At 46.0% G+C, this 24,218-nt stretch overlaps 1 protein-coding gene across 4 annotated transcripts in view; it reads right to left on the reverse strand.

Moving 5' to 3' along the window:
* ERI3 (ERI1 exoribonuclease family member 3) overlaps positions 1-23,869 on the reverse strand; it is a 136,113-nt gene extending 112,244 nt beyond the window's left edge. The window contains exons 1-2 of one of the 4 annotated variants that reach the window (XM_052800424.1): positions 23,779-23,869; positions 13,766-14,040 (exon numbers count right to left, since the gene is read on the reverse strand). In XM_052800424.1, coding sequence (XP_052656384.1) covers positions 13,766-14,017 — 252 coding nt within the window. In that variant the 5' untranslated portion in view covers positions 14,018-14,040; positions 23,779-23,869. The other 3 variants (XM_052800425.1, XM_052800422.1, XM_052800423.1) reach the window with 3 other exon arrangements.
* Positions 23,870-24,218: the final 349 nt, after the last annotated feature.

Here is a 24,218-nt window from a genome sequence, read left to right on the forward strand (position 1 = left end):
TCCTCCAGCAGAGTAAGGAGAGGAGCTGGAAGCACCCTCCCCCCGGCTCCATCCCTATGGGATAGAGCACAGTAGCAAGCCCTGCTTCATTTTGCTCTTTGTAGCCAATTTATGCTGATAGGGAAATAAAAACATTCCTTCATCGGAAGAATGTTCAGTTATTTGAATAATCAGCAATCAAAAATTTACATGGACCTGTTAATAAAAAGTTTAAACAAATCCAGTTGCGATGGATTTCTCAATTATTAAAAAATATATATGAAATTAAAAAAGCCAACCACTGAATAAAAGCGATAAAATCCTTTGTGTTCACCCCCCTCCTTCTCCACTCCCTTTTCTCCTTCCAGTTTAATGTAAGAGGAGAAGTGACAATTTGTTTGGTGTCTTTAAAGAATAATTTGTCTATGTTATTTAATAGAGATGCATGGCACCAAGGTTCTCGAGTGCAAATGAGCCTGCTGAGTGATATCCATGCAACAAGCCTCTCAAATCACTTCTGGAGAGAAACAGAGAGAGGGAGAGAGAATAAAAAAAATATTGCTTTTTAATATTCAAAAACAGTTTGCAAAATTTAATCAAAGCAGAGCAAAAGCTAACATTTTTACCACTTTGACATTTTTATTAGCGCTTTCATAAATTTTTAAAACATGAATGGAATTAGTTTAACAACAAAAAAAAACTGCCTGAAAACATCTGGAAGAGACAAATAAGAAATAATAAAAAAATAAAAAAAAAAAATCCAACTCCTGTGAGTAAAATTAGCATGTGGAAAATGCAGCCGCTGCAGAGGAACTAACACAGTTTTTGGACCCTGGCTGCAACCCTCATGACCTGCAGGCGGAAATTATCGTGAGGTCATACATATGAGCTGATGACATCACCACCCCGGCAGGCAGAGGGAGAGCAAGTAGCTGGGTGGGTAAATGGAAAGAACAAATTCTTAAATAGACAGGAGAAACACCCAATTTCCACAGTAGACAGAGCCTGTGGCCACAGCAGAACAGCGCCCTGGAGCAGCAGGCACGCAGCCCAGACCAGGGCACGTGGGGAGCACGTGCCGCTGAGATGGAAAGTTAGGAAAAAAAAAAAATTAAAATAAAGTGTTAACAGCGCTGAAGTGCCCAGGTGTAGACACCGAGCAGTCAAGCTGCAGAGGATGCAGGTCTTAACCATATCCCCACAGTCGACTGTGCCACACTCTGCGTGTGCTGTGCCGGCTAAGGCAGAGCAGAGGGTTGGGCACATCCTTCCCCATGGCCGTACCATCCCACCGGGAGTCACCAAGTTTCCCCACGGAAGAGACAAACCTCAACCCGTGGGCTGGAAGGGGAGGAAGACACAGAGGCAAAACACCTGAGCATTGCCCAGATTGCCTGTTGTGGTACAGCCAAACTCACCAGCTTCAGCCACCCAGGAGGACCCGTGGAAACACGAGAAACTCAATCTGAGTAAGAAACACTGGACACGGTTGATCCTCCTTTCAAAAGAGCTACCACAGATAGGCTCTGAAAGCAGCAAATTTCTGTTCGGAAGGAAAACAGACCGCAGAGTTTGAAGCCAATGGACAGGACGTCATAAAAGAGCCAAGCTTAAGCCCAGGATAACACCGCCCCATCCTTCAAACCTGGCTGGGGCGGCTCGTTGCCCCTTAGGACTGCATCCCACCCAGGGGGTGACCACGGAAGCGGGCAAGCCCACGGCAGGGTAAGACGAGCGTTCCCCCCTCCTGGAGAGGGACACGCACCAGCTGGATTTCACAGCAGGGCTGCGTTGCAGTGCCGAGATCGGTCCTAAGGGACCAGAAACATCCTCAGGGGCCATCAAGTGGCTGGATGCAAAGCGAGACTGAAAGACAGCCCTGCCGCTGATCTGATACACAAAGGCGTCGCTTGCCTTCCAGAACCAAAGGCAAAAAGCACTTCCAGGAGGGTCGGATTAAGACAGACAGAAGAAATAAAAAGCTGTACTAAAAAAATGTGGAAAATTTAACAACATCCAGAATTACTGCAGGTCTGTGGGAAGCGTGCGGCCAGGAGCGGGGGTGGAACCCCAGGAGGGACTTGAGCATCTTGGGAGAAAGCGCAGCCGCTCTTTCGGGCTTATTTGGTCAGTTTTTGAAGCCAGTGGTAAAGGATCTTTCCCAAAAGGCTGTTTATCTGCACGCTTCCTATAGCGGAGATTTTTCCAGTCTCTGGCAGTGTTTGCTCCACTGGTATCTAAGGCAACAGATACCAGCCCCATGAAATCAGCCCCACTCCTCACTAACGACGTTAGCCAGTCCTGCAATGAAATTTAACCTGTGACACTGCTGTACTTTTCATTTAAACTTTCATTTGGAGAGAAGCAGTGTTTGGAGACCCTGCAGTTTGTCCTGCTAATAAAGACAAGTGTTGGGACCTTTAAAGGTGCCATTCATCTTTTGCCTTTATTAAATTCAATTTTCTTAAGCCCATGATACATCATGAAATTAAGAGTTGACATTCCTGCAGAAACAAAAATATCTATCAAACATAAACAGAAAGGGGGGAAAAGAAAAAAAAAAAAAGAGGCCTCTATTACCAGGAATTTATGGCTTAAAGTTGATCTGTTTCCACTTTTTTTTCCTCTCCCCCTTTTTTTTTTTACAAGCATATGGTTTGTTTTAGATATCCAAAATGTTATTACAGATCTAGAATTTCATTAGTAATTATTATGAAATGGTGAGCACTTACACACACACACACACAACCCCCCAACAGACCGTGATGAAGGCAGGCAGCCGGGCACTCTCACGTTTCACAGCAGCCCGGTGAGCTCAACATGCTCAGCTCCATCTCCACCATCAAGGACCTTCACTGCTTCTTCCCAGGTGGAAAAGGTGGAGGAGAGCGGCACAAGGGAATTAAAAGGAGAGGTTCACTGACACTTCCTTTCTTTTATCAGTCTGATCATCCATAAGCATTACATTGAGATCCTCACCCATTTCCACCTTCAACACTGAGTACACGTTCCAACTTTGGCAGTGATTTGTGCCAGCAGTATTTGGGGCTTCTAAGTCTTTTTTTTTTTGTCCCCCACAGCTTTTCCTTATAGCACAACAAGAAGTTATGGATGTGCTGAAATAATGCTGAGGGTGTCCAGAGGCTGCAAATAGCCGCAAGCTACCAGAAGAACAAATGTACCCATTTGAATTTTGCGAGCACTGCAATTAGGTATTTTATTTAGCACTGCAAAGTAACTTGAAAGGAAATCCAGGATTCAAACCACCAGCAATAAATAAGCAGCTTTTTATTTTCCTTTCATTGTCATGAAAAGTTGAACATGTTTTCTGTTGAGAAATTCTGCACGCGGCTCCCAATTACAGGCATTTGCATTTATATTGTTGGAACACAGAGCTTCTAAAATCAATATTAACACGCTTAAAGAAAAAGACATCGGCACCCTGTCCCTCCCCTCAGCTGCGCCCCCCAACACGGTAACAATAGGAACCTACAGAGCCGGAGGCTTATACATATCCATTACCAGGTCCATTCTCTTTACAACGATCTTGCATTTATGATTTCATGGCACTTCAAGCAAATCTATGTGACAGCTTGCTCGCAATTTTTGCCTTTAAAAAAAAAAAAAAAAATTCCCAAAAAAGAGGTCCCAGGTGGAAGCCTCCCATGCAACCTGGCTGTCCCAGGCCAGTGGGCTGAGCAGCAGCAGGCTTCAGGGTAACTGTGGAATGACTAGGGACTTCATTTAAGAGTGATTTGAAAAATTCATAAGGGCATGTGAAAGCACTGCTATAAACGCAGCCTCTCCTTACCCAACCATCCTAAATGAAACTCGCCTTCTTTTAACACCGGAGCAGGGATGCACAAATTCAGCTGTCTTGATCTTCCCGCTAATAAAAGAAATGAACAAGCACACAACTATACTTGCTAAATAATTTCCCGCAATGGACAGATCTCTGGAGTTCAGAGAAGAAAGCACCTGAAGTTACACTAATTCCCACAGAGGAATCTTTTCGCTTATTCTTTTGGATCTGGGGAGCACTAACATCATTAGAGGAAAAGAATACAGTGCCCAGCAAGAATTTCCCAGCTCTCACAACCTTTTAATCCAGAAGCCTACATACCAAGTGGACAGGGCACGCTTCAGGACACTGAGTTAAATATTTGAGTACGACCGTGTGGCCTATTCAGTTCAACAACTACCAGAGAATAATTTATCCCTTACTCCCACCCCCATGTGAAGAAGTTTAATAAACACAAGAATAAAAGATGCCCATAAAAATCAGAGCTGACTGTTCAAAATGCAATAAAAACAAGCAGAGGCCGTTGAGAGAAAGGGATTTTTTCTGATAAGGAAAAGCATAAAACTTCCTACCAAAAGACCCCTTTACACCTTCAAAAAAGGTAAGAGCAGAAGAGGCAAGAGAGTCTCCGTGGAGGGACACAGCACCAGCTCATTTTGTTCAGGGATGCTTTTTTCCCCCCCTCTTTAAAGAAAAAAAGTCATTTTATGCACAAGGAGCTTATTTCTTAAACAAACACTCGTGTTTTTGATTTACACCACGGGCTGCTCCTAAATAATTTATGGCGGGTTAAATTTATTGCACAGCCCTGGCCGGCTGCAAATTCGAATTGCCAAATAATTAGATTTTAGGGCAATGCTTATAAATTATCCACCGATTTGTCCGGACTTGTTTGTCAGTTGCTTTGTGCTTCGGGTCATCTTTGGCATTTCGCTGTTTGTGTTTTAATTGCTGATTTACACTTTGACAGATGAGAGTTGATGCCTCCAAGATCGGGGAGGGGGCGGGGGTTGAAGAGCAGGAAGAATCAGAGCTTTTAAAGCCTTGTGATTTTCCTTTTTTTCCAAGGCAATTAAAATCGAAAAGGGACATAGTAAGGACAGCACTAGCCTAACAGATCTGCCTCCCTAGTTTCCATTCTCTGCCTTAATTATTATTTTAACTAAAGCTGTTTCCAAGTGAGCAGCCTTGCACTGGCCCTCAGGGGCAGTAACGAAGATGACCTCATAGGTCTTTTCCCCACTTCTAAATTTTTATTAAACTAACCAAAACAAGCACCATAAAGGCAACACCTCTGCAGTGGGGGACAGCAGGACTTCTGCTGAATCAGGGCTATGCTGACTTTCCAAAGGATGTCCACCTGCACACATGGTGAGGAGTCTCTCAGTGCTTCTGTCCTAGGTAAGTTACTCTGTGTACTGATTAACCCCATCAAAAGGTCTTCGGGGAAGCCACTGACCCCCAAATTTCTTTTTCCAGCACTACCTAGCTTGAAGTACACATATGCACATACCCAACAATTTAATACATTTAAACAACTGTTATATCCTGGAAAAGCGTGAAGGGAAATACACAACAAAATAAAAACACAAGAAAACTGGCAGGAATATGGAAAGATCACGAAACACTGGGATAAGATGACGTAAAGACAAATTCTGCTGCCCGATCATTGAATATCCAAGGTTTCTTCCTCCCCCTGCTCTTACGTGAACCTCACTGCTGACCCCCAACACTCAGGCACTGAAGCCTAATGTCAAAGGCTGGATTTCCTCAAAGATCAATTTTGTGTTGCGTTTTGGGTTCTGCACTGGCATCAAACCTGGCTCTTATTTCCAGGTGCTTCCTTACAACTGTGAGGGTGAGGGACCATTTCTCTTTCTTTAATAGAAGCTGAAATTCCCATCTAATCACATGCCTCCAGGAGCTTGAGCTTTAAGAGAGACATCTAGTCCATGCACCTGCCTGAGGGCAGCATCACCTCCCCCTAAATAATTTCTGACTTTGTCTAGGCTGTTTTTACAGACTCCAATAAGAGAGACTCACACGCTCCCCAGGCACTCTACCCTCCTGTTTCATTAGTCTTATCATTGGAAAGTTTTTCCTAATGTCTAATCAGAATTTCCCTTGCTGTTGTTTAAATTCATGACTGCTCTTCCTACCCACAGCAGACGCAGGCCAGAACATTGCCTTTCTCATTTTTGCAACAGAATACCTCATCTTACATACCCCTCTTGTCACTGCACTAAACACAACCCCAATGCCATCCAGCCTGCACTCACAGTTGTATTTTGCAGACCCCTGGTCACACTCACTGTTTCTCTTCTGCACCCTCTTGAAATAGTCTCAATTTTTTTTTGCAATATGGAATCCAAAGTGAAGCACCTCCTCAGCTGAGGTCCCTTCTTACAGGGCCAAGAAAAGGAGGATCCACATGTCTTGCAAATGACATTTCCCCCCTAAATTTATCACTGTCATCTTTGGGGCTTCTTTCCTACCTGCCATTGTGCCTGAAATCTTGACAAGTGGCTCACAACCCTTGTCCTGCCATCCTGAACAAAACTGTTGGTAGTGATTTGCTCCCAGGCTAGTTCCTGCCTCTCACCATCAGCATCATCTTACCTGCCAAAACCCACAAAGCTATTTTGATCTTTCCAGCAGCACCCAGACATCAAGAGTAAGGCACGACCTCCCTCCTCTTTCCACACTTGGGATGAGAAATATAGACCAACAGACATCAACACCTCAACTTCTTTCTTCAAGCACTACTGACATATATTTAACCACCCAGAAAACCTCCACCGACACAGCCAATAACAATTCAAGCTTGACAGTTTGGGGGAAGTTTAGTACTCAAACCACCTTAAAAACAGCACACACACATTTCCAAATACTACCTTTCCATTGTAAGATGACAACTAAACTATATTCTTTTTCACATCCACTCCTTTCTACCGCAGGCAACCAGCCTGTGCAGTCCTTGTTGCAGAATTATCAAATCATTTCAAGACTCAACCTCTTCACCTGATATTGAGCAGCACAAATGATCAATGTTCCCAGCAACACTAAAACATCTGGGATGGGTAGAAAGGGCACACTAGTGCATGTAAATGAACACCCAGGGTTTTACAGACATCACAACTAGCTGCTTGTGACAGCGCATTTCTGCCTGGCAGAGAGGAACTAAATAACATAACGAAGAGCTATTTTGCCAGCTAACAAGTGCACAGACCAACAAAGACAACACAGGGATGGTTGCACAGCCAGCTTGGCACAAAGGGGAAGAAAAGCACAAGGCTTAGGCACGTCCTGTGCCCTTCTCACCAAAAGAGCTGAGCTGCGCTTTCTCTTTATCAGGAAGGTTTTGTTCAAAACTAAGAAAAGACCACCTTAATGCAGCAAAGACCATTCCCCAGGAACCACAGCAGCCTGAAAAGTGGCGTCCCTGTGCAGTGCTAGATAGATGCCACACCGTGGAATAATACTGCCTGTTTTTAAAACATCATTCTGGGAGGGATGCAAAATACACCCCCTGCCTCAGAGGCTGCAAAAGAGCAGCAGGCACACACTGATCATCAGCGACCGTACAGGGCCATACACACGGCAGGACAAGCACAGCGAATGTACAAACCTGTGGCAACCGTTTCCTTCACTTCAGAAATGCACGTGGCGTGAATATTTCCAGCAGCACACGTTACCCTCATCAGCGGCTTTACGGAGAGGCGAACAAACCTTTAAACACGATACAGCAGACTTGCACATTCCTGAGCTAGCTGGATCTTTTCTTTTCAGGGTGACTGCCGCTCAACTACTTTCTGCTGTAACAACAAGTCTACTTAACTTTGCAACTTGTCACTTAAACGATGTGTAATGTTTGCACAGCTAAGGATACAGCGTTCAAACAGCACAGGTGGGGAATTGCACGCCGGGATGCATAACTGATGTGGGGTCTCCACACGCTGCGAGGGAAAGGGCAACATGACTGATTGCTTTAGAGTAGTCATCTCATCGGCCTGTCAATAACCAGCTGAAAGCTAAGCAGGTTGGGTCAGGTTAGGACTGCAGCAATTGGCCACCTGAGTGCCTTGGTATTTTAGGCTTGTTGCTATAATAATGCTGGGTTTATATCTTTAAATAAGAAATTGCTTTGAATTTTTTTTTCATACATCAGATGTCTTGCCTGGTGGTCTCGTGGTTGTGCTCTCCAGGAGATTTGGGTTCAGTAACTGTTCATGTTCTCTAGCTCATCGGGTTTTAAATAAATACAGTTAATTCTGTTGCCTGAAGCCATAACCCACCCTGTCAGATTCATATGGGTCACAGCAAGGTTGTCCCCACTTACTGGGAGAATGAGGGAGGTCTCCAAGGCAAAACGACTGCCATGGAGAATGCAGCTTTTGAGGGTTACACCACACCTGGTGTCTCAGACGCTGCAGAAGCCTCTCCAAAACGCTGGTCTTCTCTCTATGTCTTTTAAAATAAAGACATTATCCTCCATATTGGTCAAAATAAGATTTCACAACAGTCTAACAGAATTGCGAGGAAGCACGTGACATACAGAAAATATGATTATAAAAGAACGGCATCTCTTTAATTTCAGATGCACCTTGCAGGATGTTGAGCTATGGATATTCATGTGCTCTCTGCAAAATTTTTAACTGTTCAGAGGAACTAGCTACAAGGCCTCAAAAAGTTTTTTCAAAAGATTGTTCAAAAAATTGACGCAAACAGAAAAATCCATCTGAAACAGCTTTTATATGAACTATTTCCTGCCACTCTAGGAACTTCAAGCATTCCGACATAAAATGAATGGCATAACAATAGCCATAATTGGCAAAGAGATGATAAATATTTTTTTTTAACTTACTTTTAGTAAAAAGACTGTAAGTCACTGTGTTACGTGCATTTTTAACGGCATTCCTCTAGAAACAACACTGTAAGAAGCTGAATTGAGAACGAGGTATTTAAAACTACACCCAAGCCTAAGCTGCACGAAGACAGGTAATTGCAGATTAATATTCCACTGTAATACTTATGCACAAGAGTGCCGCGTTAAAGTTGCCATGGGAAACAAGCCTGAATTTCTTCACTTTTCAGCAATTCACGATCATCCTTAATAAAGGTTTTGGCAGGTGATTTCTAATGCACTGAGCTTTACAGCCACACAAAAACCATGCAAGAAGAAAGCTGCTACGCAGGGACGTCTAGATAGAATAGGCAGGCACATCTCCATTATCCACCTCTGGGTAGGATTGTGACAATCTCCGTTACTGTGTGAGCCACCTTCTGCATTCCTGTCGTGGCCTTCAGCTAGGATTGCCTTGACACAGGCTCCACAGAACACCGTTTGAAAAGCACACAGAAGATGCCTCGCAGCGGACCAGCAGTCCCTCCATAACCTCCTCCCGCAGCAGGTTTGTGATATCAGGGACATATTCCTCCTAGAAAGTCCTCTGAGCCTAGGCTACAGCTCCCAAGGTGGCTTGCCTATCCCCTATCTACTCACCCTGAGCAGGGAGCTTGGCAGGGACTGCACATCTGTTGCTACGGCCTAAATTTGGTGGAAATCAACATCCATTCCCATTACAAGGTCAGTCTATAAATCACAGCTTCTCGGGAGCAGAGACACATCATTCAGTTGTCCCTGCCATGGGAACGAGACCATGGGTAGAGCAGTACGGGCGGTGGAGAGGCAGTGATCATTGCAGCCACTCCAGCTGCACCAGCCCGCGACTGCGAGCCAGAACCACAAGACGGATGTTCAGGGGAAAACGTCTTTAATGCTCTTTTACACTAGCACTCAAGGAAACACAGCCTGAACCCAATTTAACCTTGTCATGCATTTGTACATAATATTATCTTACAGAAAGACTGGCTTCCATGTGTTAATATGCTTTTGCCCATCAGGAAATATACTATGATCATCCAGATCTGTTTGTACACTTAAAAATAAATTAGTAACTGAGCTAATATAGTTATAAGCTATATGAATAGCTTATTCATAGTCTCAGTGTTTACAGTTTTATGTTAAAATGGTGAGTGATGTTCTGTATTTATTAGCATGTCCAGTTTCATTTGACAGTAATTATAATTAAAAATTCCGCCCAAATAACTATCAAAATGCAGTCTAAACAAACTTGAAATATGTAGGATACACTAAAGAAAAATATCAAGATATTTTTGTATTTAAAATGTGCTGTTTAAGAGAACAAGGAAAGTATTGTCTGTAAACGATTTATTCTTCCATCTCTGGTCACAACCTTTTTCGGCAATGAGAAGATCTGAACATTTCATACCTTCCTCTTACACAGAGTTTGGAAGAGGTAAATTTCTAATTCCCAACTGATTATCAAATTTGAGTGAATCTCAGACACTGAAGTCAAGTACCTGAAAAAACTGACATGAAAAAAAGCAACTTCATCACTACCAAAAGCTCATTTAGCAGCTTAGCAACTCCTAGGTCCAGTTCTTTCATCAGGTCAGGGGTCTGATACTCTTTTACACTTCCAGGCAGAAGACATACAAAGCTTGAATTTTATTTGTTTTTCATTTAAGTGGCTTTAAATAGATTACAGTAGAGATTAACATCCTATGTAGAAGCCTAATTTCAAATTCAGCTTTGAACAGATCTGATTTCTACCTTCAGACTTGTTACATTTAAACAAAAATCATTGCTTTTCATCCACTCTGCTGAAGTTGAAGGCAAGATACTTGGCTTGCTGACCAAAAGAGGCACACCCACTCACTGCATTAATAAAATAAGGTTACAGCCAGCCACAGATCTGAGCCTGGGGAGCTCCTTAACACAGTCACTGAAAGCACTGACCACCATAAACACTGGTGTATACAAGGACAAAAGGACAAAAGAGCGAGACTCCCACTTATTAATGCATCTTCTCTTGTGTAGCTAAAGCACCATATGTACCCAGCTCTACAGGCTGACAGCGTATAAAAGCAGCAGGTACTTACAAACTCTTAGCAGAGAGTAAAGGAAAAAAAGTCAGGGTTAGAGCTGAAAAATGAAGCACACTACCACCGCCGTGGTCCGAGGTCCACTGACCTCTGCAGAACAACAGCTCCCATCTGACCCCACTGGGCTTTGGATCAAATTCCAAATGCACAAGGTGAGCTTTAAAGAGATGCAAGGGGCCAGCCATAAACATCCCTTACTGCCAACTCCTACTGACCTTTGGCTGGCTAAAACACTACATGACACAGACTGTGCCTCTATTCTTTCAGGTTTTCCCATCTATCCATCCAGGGCAGTGCAGTTAAACCCCCCACCTTCTTTTCTCTCTGGGATGGCCTCATGATTTATAAATATATCAAAAAAACCCATAAAACTAAGCTGCTTCTTTGTGCATATAAATATATGCTTTGATTTAGGGGCATATCTGTTGAAAGCCATCAGAAGCCAGGACTGCAAGGATGCTACCATTCCTCTGTGGGTGTAGGGCAGGGAACATGAAGGACCCTCCATGCCCAACCCAGAAGTGGTAAAGCAAAGGGCAGCGGCCAGGAGGAACTCAGCCAGTGGTCCCAGCCACTGCAGCCATGATGCAGACAGCTTCCCAGGGGAATACCACTGTCCTTGACCCTCCTTGATCCCCATTATGGAGGCCATACCACGAGACCTCGGAGAGCGATTGGGCAGCATGAAAGGGAATGGAAATGAAGGTGTCTTCAGGGCTCCCAAATGAGCATGAAGGACTTCCCCAGGGATAAAGCCAGCGAGGCTGCTGATTGCAGAAGAGCACAAGTAAATACAGTGGGAGGGGGAGCAGATGTGGCAGTCACACACCTTAGTGTAGATAAAAAGATAGCTCTTTCAATAGTTTCTGGTAAGAAGCCAGAATATTTTGAAGAGCAGTTAGTGAGAAATGTTAAGTGTGCCGCACGGTGGCAAATGCGCTCTGCAAGACTTTTAGGCTGAGCTGGCTGAATTTACAGCTATGCCTACCCACTTAAAGTAACCTGAATCACAGCTTAGCTCTGTGCATGCAGCCTCCTCACCAAATCCCAATGCATTTGAATTTCATTGTATCTAGACTTCTATTTTGCAGGTATTAAAACAAAAGCAGAAAAAGGATTAGGATCACAGCGAAGATCAGCACCTGACCATTCTTAGCTCCCAGGTCTGTCCTCAGACCAAACCTCCAAAACCCATCTGCCACTGCTCCAGTGAAAGATCCTGCCACTAAAACCTTGCACAAAACATCGCTGAAATAACATGGCACAGTTTGCTCACCATGACACACCGCCAAGCAGTGAAGAGGATAAAAGCCATGCTGGTCAGCAAAAAGGTAAGATGTAGGTAGGGGCATCAACTAAAGTCTAATTTTATAAAGTTGCCTGACTCTGGCAGGCACCTTCAGCCTTTCCAGCTACAGCGAGTGATTCCCATGTAGCAAAAGCCATTTCTTTATTTGTCAAACTAATTTGTTGGTGAGGATATGAGGGACTGACAGCCCTTTCCACGCACAGTATGATGTAGACAGGCACTGAACACAGCAGACTGGAAAAACAACACTGAAGAACATCTCCACCTTAAAGGTGCTATCTCACCAACAAAATATATAGCAGATCTGCATTGGCCCAGACCATTACTTTCCCTGGCAAGGACTTGGGGACAAAGCTCCTTAAAACAGTAGTAATCATATTCTACTCATGCTCCTTTTTACTGCTAGCTGTAAACTAGCTCCACATGCATCATGGTTTTGCATCAAAATGTGCACAGACCAAACCCATACCCAAAGGGACAAGGTAGATCCAATTTACAGCTTTGACAGGTCTATGCACCCGAGGCAGAGCGTGCAGGAAACAGCCTGACATCTCACTTGGAGAGTGGTTAAGACCCTGCTAGCAGAACTGGATGCAGAGCCACAACAGCCTCCCACAAAGACCCAGCAAAAGAGCAGGGAATTTGCTGTCCATTTTTCAAGAAACATGAGAAGCAGGCGGCACTCACCAAGGCACTACTGGGGAAGAGAGAAGTCAAGTTTGATCCCGACTTGCAGCATCCCTTTGACAGGACAAGCCCAAGGGAAACCACAGCTGCACTGGGAAACAAACACACTGTATGGAGTCACTTCAGTAATGAGATACCACACTGAAAACTGCTTAGCCTTTACTATATTCGAAACAAAGCAGATGGAAGTTATTCTGACCCAATGCATATATTACCAGCAATACCCGTAAGAGGCCAATTGCTTGGGAGAGGAGGCTGCGAAGTCCAAGTTCAATTTAGAGACTCAGAAATTCTGTTTGTTTGTTACCAACCCAGTATCAGTGTGTTTTTTTGATTTTTAGCATGGTTTTCTAATTTAAATGGAAAACTTAGGCCCATCCTGCTGACAACTGAAAATATATTTACTAATATGCTCTACACTACTATGGAAGAACTGTCTGCAGAAAAACCTCTGTACTTCATCTGGATCTCTGTATGTCTCAAGTGGTAGGGCACTGGAAGACCTCTCTGAAGCTGAACTCTTCCTGTCTCATTACACTCCAGAGTTAACACCCAGGCAAGATAACTTCATCAAGATCAGATAGCTCCAAACTGTTGTCCTTCTCTACTTAGAAACACCATTATGTTGCACATATTCATGTGCCAACATGCCTTTTTCCTTGCAGAACCAACAAGGCTGCCATGAGTACTCTACTAATGCAGGTTCTCAGCCAAAAATTTCTAGACCCTCACCAGTTCAGGCAGATGACAAGCATACATGACAAAGATGCTTTCGATAACACATGAATTGTCACTTCCTTGATGGAAATCAGGCTCCTTCATTTCATTCCCACCGAATGGTCCTGGCATTGCTCCTGAGAAAGCAGGTGACTGGCAAGAGCCCTGGAGGACCAGCAACAGAAAGGAGGCGGGACAAACCAGAGAAAACGAGTGAGCCAGCACTGTGCATTTTCCTTCCACCCCTCAGAACAGCAGCAGCAACTTGCAAGGGGATAATTTCAACAGGATTGACTATTTACCTGAGGATGAATCTGTGGTTTATCACACGTAGCCTCAAAATCCAGCACTAAGAAGTAGTGATATCTCTGTGGAGGGAAGGATGACATTGCTGCCATGGAAGCTCCAAAGCCGTGGGACGCCAGTTTCCTGCTTACGATGGAGCTGTACCCTTTGAGAACACCAGCCCGGAGGAGGGAGCACACAGCTTGTCTTGCCTTTGGAATTAAGTTTTGGGGAAACTTTGCTGCTCCAGTATGGAGGACTGCTATCATTGAACATCCAGAGGCATCTGAAACTGAAGACAGACTCATGTTACTCATGCACACGTACATCTCATCTCTGCTAGTATCTCTTCACGGTCATCCTCTGACAGGGATTTCCTTTGTGCTTCCCAGTGGAGGTTCCAGCATCACAAACCTGAAATAACACAGTAACCTGCTCTAAGCACAACAGATGACATTTGGACTGAGCTCAAGGTGTCCAGAATCACAGGCAACTGGAAATTAACCTCTGCAAGTGGCTCTAAATTAACAACTGAGACACACAACAGTCATGGCTCCAGGCACCAGATCACACCCTCCTGCTGAACCTTATCATGGCAGAACACAAAACAAACCACTTAAAACATAGAAAATCTGATCTAAACCCCATTGACATTTCTGAGGAGGCCTTTGGTCTTTTCATATGCAATGCAACTTCTGATACATGGTAGGAATTGAATACAGCAATACACATATCAACACTACAACCCATCCAAACAGCTTGGCCCTGAAACACCTGTTAGTTGCACCAAAACCTCCCATTTCCATTACAAATCCACATGTCTGGCGGCTGGAAGGCTCCTCCCCAGGGAAGTTCTCATTTGCTCTGTGTACTGCAGGAGCTGTAAAATGCAAGCAGGACTCTCTAGGTTACAGTCTCCCTCCCAAAGAAATACCTCACCCAGCCATCACCTTCTGATGCTTCTATTTAACAAATGCTATTTAATAAATTACATTATCCACATGAGACTACCTGGATTTCCCCTCCCTACGCTTTTTCTTTTAAAACATTGCAGGAAAAACTTGACAGGACTGTCACTGCCCAAGGCAAGTCAGCCTCAGGGCCGCTAATAGATTTATTGGGATGAGAGTTCAAGCCCAACTCATGGAGGTGTTACATAGCTGGGTAGAGGGACTGATAGCAAAACAGGTGAATTGAAGCAACCCAGTCCTGTCGAACAAGGATATGAGTACCCCCTCTAACTGTGTGTGTGGGTATATATATATATATATATATACACACACCTCACTACATAGATATTTAAATCCATCCCCACAGTTGGTCCCACCGCTCATGGCTCTGGGCAAGAGCTCCATCGCACCACGTGCCCCCCACCCGCCTGGTTTCCACGCCCAGCCTCCCCACGCCTGCGCTTACTTTTCGCTCTGCCGTGAAGGGCTGGATGCGCCCGCTGCCACACATGGAGCCGAAATGGGCAAGGCGAAACGGAGGACTCGCCGCCCACGAACAAAGTCGCTGTTTGCACAAAAGACAGCGTTTGCTCTCTCCCATCCGTTAGTCCGTCAGGTAAATAATGCACGTGCCAAAACACACACTTAATGAGGTAAATAATATGCCTCGAATAACGGCTAAATCTGTATTTACCTGCGAGACCAGAGAAACTCGGAAGGACCAGATTAGGAGATAATTGCAGCTGAGCAGGTTGTGTGCTTCGAGTAAACATGCATTTGGTAACCTTCCCTTTTCAAGGTTTTGAGTGAAAGGCAAAAATCAAAGGAGCTGAGATGTTTAAGACTGAGCCCCTGCCCACGCTGCCAATTCCATGGCGTATATGCATCTCCACCTTGTGGCTTTCACATTTTGGGGGGCTGTTTGCTTTCTTCAAGCAGTGTGCCAGGGAGCAGGTACCCAGAAAACTGAAAACTCAAGTTACAAAACCATAATGGAGAGCCCAACATTGCATTTATTCTAAAGCGGCTCAGTTCTACCTATTGCTTTTCCATCTACAACTTTTACTGTCATTAATAAATGCGTTACAGCCAAATAGAAGTTAGCTATATTCACTTCTAACCTGCACCAGATAAGAGATATTTAAGGTATACGTGCTTTAAATCTTCAAGCTACTGACTATGAATCTAAAGGCCCATCACAGCAAATATAGTATCTCAGAATAAAGCAGCTTGTAAGTTAGTTGCGGTAAAACCTGGTCTTTAGCCTGCTGCATAAAGTAAAATATACAGTTGGAGTGGGGGAGGCAGGCAGGCTCCAACCCCTAAATCAAACACATGCAATAAAACATACATTATCCACCCACACAGAGCAAGATCAGTACTTCTCTAATGTATCTTAACTGGCAAGACTAGGGTATCAGACGTAAACCCCATGAATCTTCAGGCTGGCCCGCACCATGCACAGCAGTGCAGAGGTTCCCGAGCCACTGAGTCCACACGGCAAAGGTAAACCGGCCGTCTCGGCAGGATTCAGGCACGTCACCATGCAGACACAGCAGCACCACTCCAGATCCCAGCAGGTCTGTGTCACACACATACCATGGCACATCAGCAGAGGGAAATAACAGCCAACATCTATCTAGTGCCTGTTTACACTAACAACTTCTGCAGGTGGTCCATGTCAAACAACGGGACCAGGCTCCTCATCCTAAAAGCAGCCTTCCTCCCCACTCTCCCAGGTAGCAGAGGGAGCAACAAAGCTCCAAACAAAGGTGTGCAAGTGGGGTATTGCATGCTGATTCCCCTACACAGACAGCATACAAATAAGAGCAACCCCACTGCAAACTCTGCACCTTCAGCCCAATGAAGTTTTAACTGCGTGTTTACCCAGCCACTGCTCGAGGTGCCCTGGGAAGACCTCACATCATCTTCTTTGGCAAGGTCAGAGTGCCTCAGAGCACAAGATAGCTGGTGAGCAAACACATTTTATTAGAAGTCATGTAAAGCATTCAAAACGGCTGTGACAATGCAAGGCACTAGTAATTATCCCGTATTTTTCTCCAACGGTCAACAATGCAAGCAACACACCTTCAAAAATTAGAAACCCGGCTCTATCCATATAAATCCACATGTTCAGTGATTCCATTTCCAAACCTACGTAAAACACCACATATATATTTCTTATGCACACAGGTTCAGATTATAATCTCAGACAGCACAAGCTGTCACATCTGGCATTCGACCTTACTGGGTTAATATTTCATATCACACAGCTCCAATTCCTTACACAGATACGTATGAAACATAACGGGACCATGAACTGAGGCTGGACCTCAGGAATTATTTTGACAGATTGTACACAGACCTAGGAAAATGTGACAGCACTTTACATTTGCAACACCCAATAACACGGGAAATGGCCACGTGTGGTGGGCTTCGGCTGGAAGATAAAGTTCACGTTATGTGCTGTATAACAGCGGGTGCCACACGTGACATCACCGGCTATAATCAGCAACTGTCTTTTAAAAAATAATTAAAAAAAAATTAAATCTCTGGACATCAGCCGCAGGTAACAGGACAAGGTCAGGCTGACTACAGCTCTCGCTTGTTAGCGGTCCAAGCACACGATACTAAAGCACGACAGTTTGATCACCAGCAAGTAAGGAAAGCCAGGAGAAAGGCAAGTGCCAGCTGTAGCTGCCGGCTTGCCAGGGGCCCCACCGAGCGCAAAACAGAGAATCTGCACCGGTGGCTGCACCGGGGAAGCCGCTTAGGGGCAACCACAAGCGGCAAGGAACAAGATGGGGAACTCCCGCCACGTGAAGAACACTGGTGACAAAAGCCAGCAGGGCATTACAAGTGCTCTCCCCCACCTGCGGGACAGCCCCAAAGCCACATACAGAGATGTGCACCACGCAAGTTGCAGAGGATTCAAATTCATCAATGGTGAGACAAATTAGCCTAGGAACTTGAGCTTAATGGGCTCTTTGCACATAACATTAATATTTACTTTTTACAACCACATCTAATTAAAATCACCTGGCAGCAAGAGAAGGCATAACTTTAACAGCTTGCCTTTAACCCCAAAATATTTCACTTCACTGTCCAGTTTGATAAGCTGATGTAGGGAGGGGGCAAGAAGACAAAAAACTAAGTTCAGGTTGGAGGGGTCACCCAAGAAATTATATGTTTTACGAGAGCCTGTGTTTACACGTTAGATTACTTTGTTACAGCAAACAAAAAAGTAAAGTTTGTCATAAACAAACAAAAACCCCCGACACTAATCTAAAGGACAAGACAAACTAAAATTAAAAAACAAAAGCAAGCAAGCTTTGGGAGTCATACGCTTCAGTTCATTGCCTGTGCAAAGCCTGGGTAGGGGCAGCTGTGACTCCTGGCCTCCTACAGACAACTGAACTCAAGGCTAGAGCAACCAAAACCAATCCAAAATGTAAGTCAGGTTTGTCTTATTTTATTAAATTATAAATATAAAGAGTAAAAAGATAGGGTAATAAAGATGCTTTTTGTAGAACAAAATTGCATACATTTAGCAACACCTGGAACAGAGTATAACAAAAAAAATGCAGGACTTCCATTTTGGTAGCCATTCAAATGCATACTCACAGGTCAAATGTGAGCCCATATTTCAGTTGTGTGAAGATATAACTGAAGAACAATAGAGATAACTATTTTTTTTTTAGATCAACCTTAACCTAAACCCAAATATTTCATTAGATGAACTACAGTCCAAAAATGACAGCACCTGGCTAGCCTGCAAGGCAGGAAATGAGAGACTATGAACAAAACCAGCTTATCCACTGTCACCATCCAAACTTGCAAAAAAAAAAAAAATACATAAAGTAAAACAAACAACAAAACACAAAGCTTTTGGAACCGTTTTAATAATGTAACATAATTTTAGACAGGTAAATTTGCTTCTTTAATATGTTAACCTCACAGTATCATCCCTTGAACATGAATCCAGTACAATTCCACGGTTGCACTCCCTTCACTTTTGGTTGGGTTTGTCTCCGGCACTGCTAGACAACCAAGCCTGTGTTTTGGAAAATTTGTAATGTAACTTTCCCAAAGCACTGCCATGGGATGCCTATATGCTGTCCCATCATTACTCAGCTCAGATACAACTTGGCATCAATCATTTTGTTTTTACAGCACTCTGCAATCGCACCCAACCTCTTCCCACTAGAGATGAAGAGGACCCTGTTCTCAAGAACTTACAGTCTAAAATTAGATGCAATACAACAAGTGAGGGTAACAGCAGAGAAGAATGAGGGTTACAGGAGCAAAGTCAGGCAACCGCTCATCCGGGAGATACGTGCATCTTGGTAGTTCAATTAAAAAAAAAAATTCACTCTATATAGGCACCAGCTTCCCTCTATATGGCCATTATGGAAGAGATAAGTGAACACGGAAAGGGTTGACTAAAGGATGGAGGGCGCTCTCAGGTTAAGGAAGGTCTCTCCCGTTTCTTGAGCTCATTCTTCCCGCTGCATTCCTTGGCTGATATGTCAAAGGCACCACCAGATATGTCAGCTATGTCAGAGCACCAGAATCTCTTCCATTGTGACATCACAGACGCGATGGCTTGTGAGATCACAATGAGCAAGGCCGAAGGCGCTGATTACTTAGGGAAGCACTTGCTGGGGCTATCACACCCTATGAGGCTGGGAAACAAACACATCTCAGTTCACTTGACAACACAGTGAAACCCGCACAAGACTCCACACCGCCAGGACTCAAACTCGTCTGAACAGACCACCCAGAAGCCGTCCCAAAGATGCACAGTACAATTCCACTCCAATTTTATCAGGCCACCTCTGCTAGGCAACCCACTTTTGTCAGCTCCTTGACTGGTCTCCTAAGACAGGCTTTGCTGTGTATTTTTAAACCTCCTCCAAGAGTAACTGCAGATAGGCAAACAGGTCTAAGCTGGAGTCTGAAGAAGTTCCACACAGTAAAGGACTGGTCACTTAGAGGAAATGTAGAGGAAGGAAACAACAAAAATTAAAACAAAGCAGCAACAACAGAGATGCATACAGCAAAAGACTGGAAAGTCACAGTGGAGGAGCAGATTTGGTATTAAGGAAAAGAATGGTTGCAGAGGATCAGACCAAGAATCCTCTAGCCCAGTCTCTCGCCTCTGCGTGGGAGTCATAAAGAAAATGAGCCAGGGTGAAGCTACACAAAATGGGGGTAACCAAGCCAATAGGTCTGGGAGGCCAAAAGGAGGCAGGCCTGTCCTTCCCTCTCGGTCTTACTCTCCTGCTGATTTCCCTACACCAGTTCCTGAGCTTGTCTGGCCCCTCTGCGAGCCAATTCAACCACAGGAACCTATAAAAGGACTAATGCAGCCAGAATAAAACACAATTAAAACAAGATAGTTTCCTGCTGGTTTAGTGAGACGAATCAGCTCGGGGTCAGGCTGGATGAGTGCCAAAGCTCAAAGGAGAGGATGGGCCCACACTGGCAGAAGCAGGAGGAAGATGAGCCACTGGGAGCTGTTGGTCGGCTCAGCCGCTCACCCAGCCACGTACTCAGACCAGGATACGTACACCTGGGATGGCGTGGCACTTTGCAGGAAATGGAGAACGTATCTTGGCTCTAGCAGCATAAACACATAAAACTTGAAGTCGGAAAGCCCATCGGACCATCCTGTCTGAACCTCATGTAATGCTGGCCATAAAGTTTCCACTTCATTACTCCTGAATTGAGCCCAAAGGCTTGAACACCTTTCAGAAAAAGTTTCTGGCCTTGAATTGCAGCATCAAGTATGGAGGCTCCCCACTACCTTCAGACAGCTCGTTCCAATGGTCCATCTATTCGCTGTCAAAAAATAACACATCTTGGTTTTCATTCATACTTTCCCAGCCCTGGTCTTTGGAGCAAGTTCTGAAATTTATGGCATTTCAGTGCCCTCAATCCACAGCAGAGCTCCTAGTGCCAGGAGTAAGAGATTTGTAGCTACTACGCTTCTAGTCAGTAAAAGCTACTATTGCATATTGGCCTAATTTAGTGGAAGGGAGACATAGCAGGCCACCCTTTGTTTAATGGAATCTAGCATGCATAATTACTTGATTTTCATACACATGAATGCCACAGTTGTTCACACCACTTATACAGCTGCACACCTTCGTTATCTGAAAAACGAACTTGAAGGTTAACACTCGAGAGTGCCAAATAAATCTCAGCCTGGATTCAGGGAGACAACACTTGCATTGCTCAATACACTGGTTGCTTTTGATCTTCACAAATGAACTCCAAAAGTGTTAAAAAAAAGTCTGTATTCCGTTAAAGCTCTGTCCTGGTAGACAGGCAAATGCTCCAAGCAAGGCAGCAGCTACAGTGGGGCATGGTTTCCACACAACCCAGTCTCAGTGAGCCTGGAAAACCAGCCAAAGACGACATTGACCCTAACATTCAACCACAAAAAAAACCCCAAAAAACCCCAACTGTAACAAATACAGCTGAAATTAAAAAAAAAAGGAAATTTTTTTTTTTTTTGGTTGGGAGTGAAGTATCTTTACCTGCATAACGTATCTGGAGAGAATGCAACTTCTCAGGTGGCATTTGGCCAACACAGGTAACTTCTCTTAGGGGAGAGAAAAGTTGCCAAATGGTATCTAGCAGCAACAGCCAGTACCTCTGCTCTAGGTTACGCTTTGAGAGCCACAACTTGTCCTCTTCTCCCCTCATCTGCCTGCTTGCCATTGCACCATGCTGGTATATTAGCTCAGCCCTACTAGAGTAAAACGCCAGGAGTCTCCGCGATGACCACTTCCAGCAATAACACGTGCTTCGGATCCAAGGACAGACTTGTGACAAATGCATAGTTGCTTAATAGCCTTCAGTGTCCTCCTATAAGTACAGTCAGAGTGGCTGGTCCTACACCGTTTACCTGAACTTCACCAGACCTGCACTCTGCAGTCATGAGGCCCTTTACTGGAGGTGGCTACTGGATTGATATCCGGGGAGAGTCAAGTGCAAAATCTTAACACATTTAAGTTTCTTCCAGAGCTCCATTTCCAAAATTTAAGGGGAAGGCAGGGGGTGGGGGAGAATAAATAAAATCAAGGCCTACTAAAGTTAACAGAGCCAAAACAAGACAAGCACCAGAACAGCTGTAATCGGGCCTCCTAAAGGAATCAAGTTAAGTATCTCTCAACTGCAGACCAGAAACTTTAGGTCATATTAGTGTATACTCAATCCAAGGACTTCTTTATTTAGCATCAAGCACATGAGCATTTTCTTTTTAATGCTTTAATGGGTTTCTTCTTTTGGATTTTGGTAACAGTCAAATCTGTCTGGCTTTTTTTAAAAAAAAAAACAAACAAAAAAAACCCCAACACACCATTCATGTGGAGCAACCCAAAGTCTGAGATGAACAAAAACCATAAAAGGGCCACTCTTTGAAACAAGACAGGCATTTAGTCCACACTATAAACTAACATGAAAATTCAGTTGCAAAGGCCAGAATTCAGTACTTGAAAAGGGAAACAAAAATATCCGAAATCAAATTTCCCAAGCCCACACACTGAAAAGTAACCAACTGGACTTCTAACACATTACTTATTTTAAGAACAATTCATTCTTGGAAATAAAAGTTCAAATGCCAACTTTAACATCAAGTGATATGAGATGCTACAATGTTGCAAAGAGCAACTAAAGGATAAAATAAAGTCAAGTTACCATTAAAAAAAAAAATCCTCAAACAACTATCTAACAGTATCTGATGGGACAAGTGCCTTTGCGATGTACCTGCCTGTGGCCCTGCATACCTCATCCTTCCTGAGGCACAGTGCAAGCATTAACATATTAGAAAACTTGCTGGTCCCTCACTTCACTGTTGAAAGAATATTAAGAGTTCAGACTAAGCAGCAGCTGTCAATCCACCCATTTCTGAAACCAGAAGCTCAATAAGGAAAGAGATAAGTAAAAAAGTAGTAAAACAAACGTCAGACTTATTAGCAAACAGGCCAGCAATGACCACGTAAATCCACCAGACACAGGACTGTAAAAGAGAGAACATAAGGAGTAAACGACAACACCTCTTCATGTATCTCAGTTTAGAAGAAACACCTGTAACGGCACAGCAGCAAGAAAAGAACAGGAGAAGAGATTCCTACTGCCAGTCGGGAAACAAGTAAACAGATCCTGCACTTCTAAGCCCTCTCAAGTTTACTTCAGTCTCAAGATCTGAGACAGGTGACCAGTTCAATCTCACAGCATAAAAAAAAAAACAGGAAAAAAAAATTAAAAAAAAAAAACAACTCCTACTCCCCATCACCGCCGTCTATGAACCTCCACATCCCAAAAGGAACGTGAAAAACCCTCGTCGCTGCTGCCTCTCGCTCACCCCGCGCACGCCCCCCGCTCCCCGGGGAGACACGTTTTTCCCCCTCCTCGAGCCCCAACAGCGACTGACCCCGCTCCGGCCGGGACCCGGGGGGGCCGCCGCCGCCACCCTCCAGACCTCCACCCAAGACAGAGCGCGGGGAGCGGAGGGCCCGGCGGCCCCGAGCTCCACCAGAGAGGAGCCCGGGGCTCGGCGTCGAGCGGACGAGGCGCCGCCACGCCTGCCCGCCGCCGCCCCGCGCCCTCCCCTCGGGCCGGGGCCGCCCCCCCCCCCCACCCGTCCCCGACGGCCTCCCCACACCCCCCACCCCCGCCACCGTCCGCCCCGCAGCCCGGCGCGCCGCCCCACACCCCCGGCCGCGGCCCGCCGCCCCGCCACAGGCCCCGCCGCCGCGGGGGGCCAGGCCGCGCCCCCCCCCCCCTCCCTCCCCTTTCCCCGGCTCCCCCCCCCCCCCCCCCGCCCGCCCCCCGGCTCCGGGCCAGGCCTCCACCCCCCGCCCCGGGCCACGGCGGCCCCACGCCTCCGCCGGGCCTGCCGGGCCCCCGCGCCGGCCGGGCCCCGCCGCGGCCGTGCCGCCGCCCGCTGCCCGGCGGCGCCGTGCTCTCCCCCACCCCCCCCCGCCCCGCGGCGGGGGCCGCCCCGGCCCGGCCCTCCCCCCCCGCCCCGCACACACTCCGCACCACGAGTCCCCAACACCGCCACTCACCTCCGCGCACTCTGACCCCCGACCCCCGCTCTGAGCGGCAGCGCCGCCGGCCAACCGCAGCGCCGCCTGCCGCCGCCGGGGGCGGGGCTTCCTCCCCGCCGCGCCCCCTCGCGCAGCCGCCCGCCGCCCGCCGCGGCGCGGGGCACGCTGGGGCTTGTAGTTCGGCGCCGCCGCGCCGCCCCCCCTCGCCCTGCCCCGCCGCGTGGCCGCGCCTCGACGCCGCCGCCGCCGCCGCGCCGGGTCCCCGGGCGCCGGCCCGCGGTGGCCGACCCCCCCCCTCCCCGCGCGCCCGTCGGCCACCCCTTCCCGTCCCCACCGGCTCACCTCCTCCTGTCCCCCGGGGCCGCCCCTTGCTCGCCCCCCGTGGGTCCCCCAGCGCCGCCTCCCCCCGGCCCCCGAGGCCTCCCCTCTCTGTGCGCCGCCCGGGCCCCAGCAAGCCC

This window comes from Harpia harpyja, chromosome 11 (genome assembly GCF_026419915.1).
Source record: "Harpia harpyja isolate bHarHar1 chromosome 11, bHarHar1 primary haplotype, whole genome shotgun sequence".
Classification (NCBI taxonomy): domain Eukaryota; kingdom Metazoa; phylum Chordata; class Aves; order Accipitriformes; family Accipitridae; genus Harpia; species Harpia harpyja.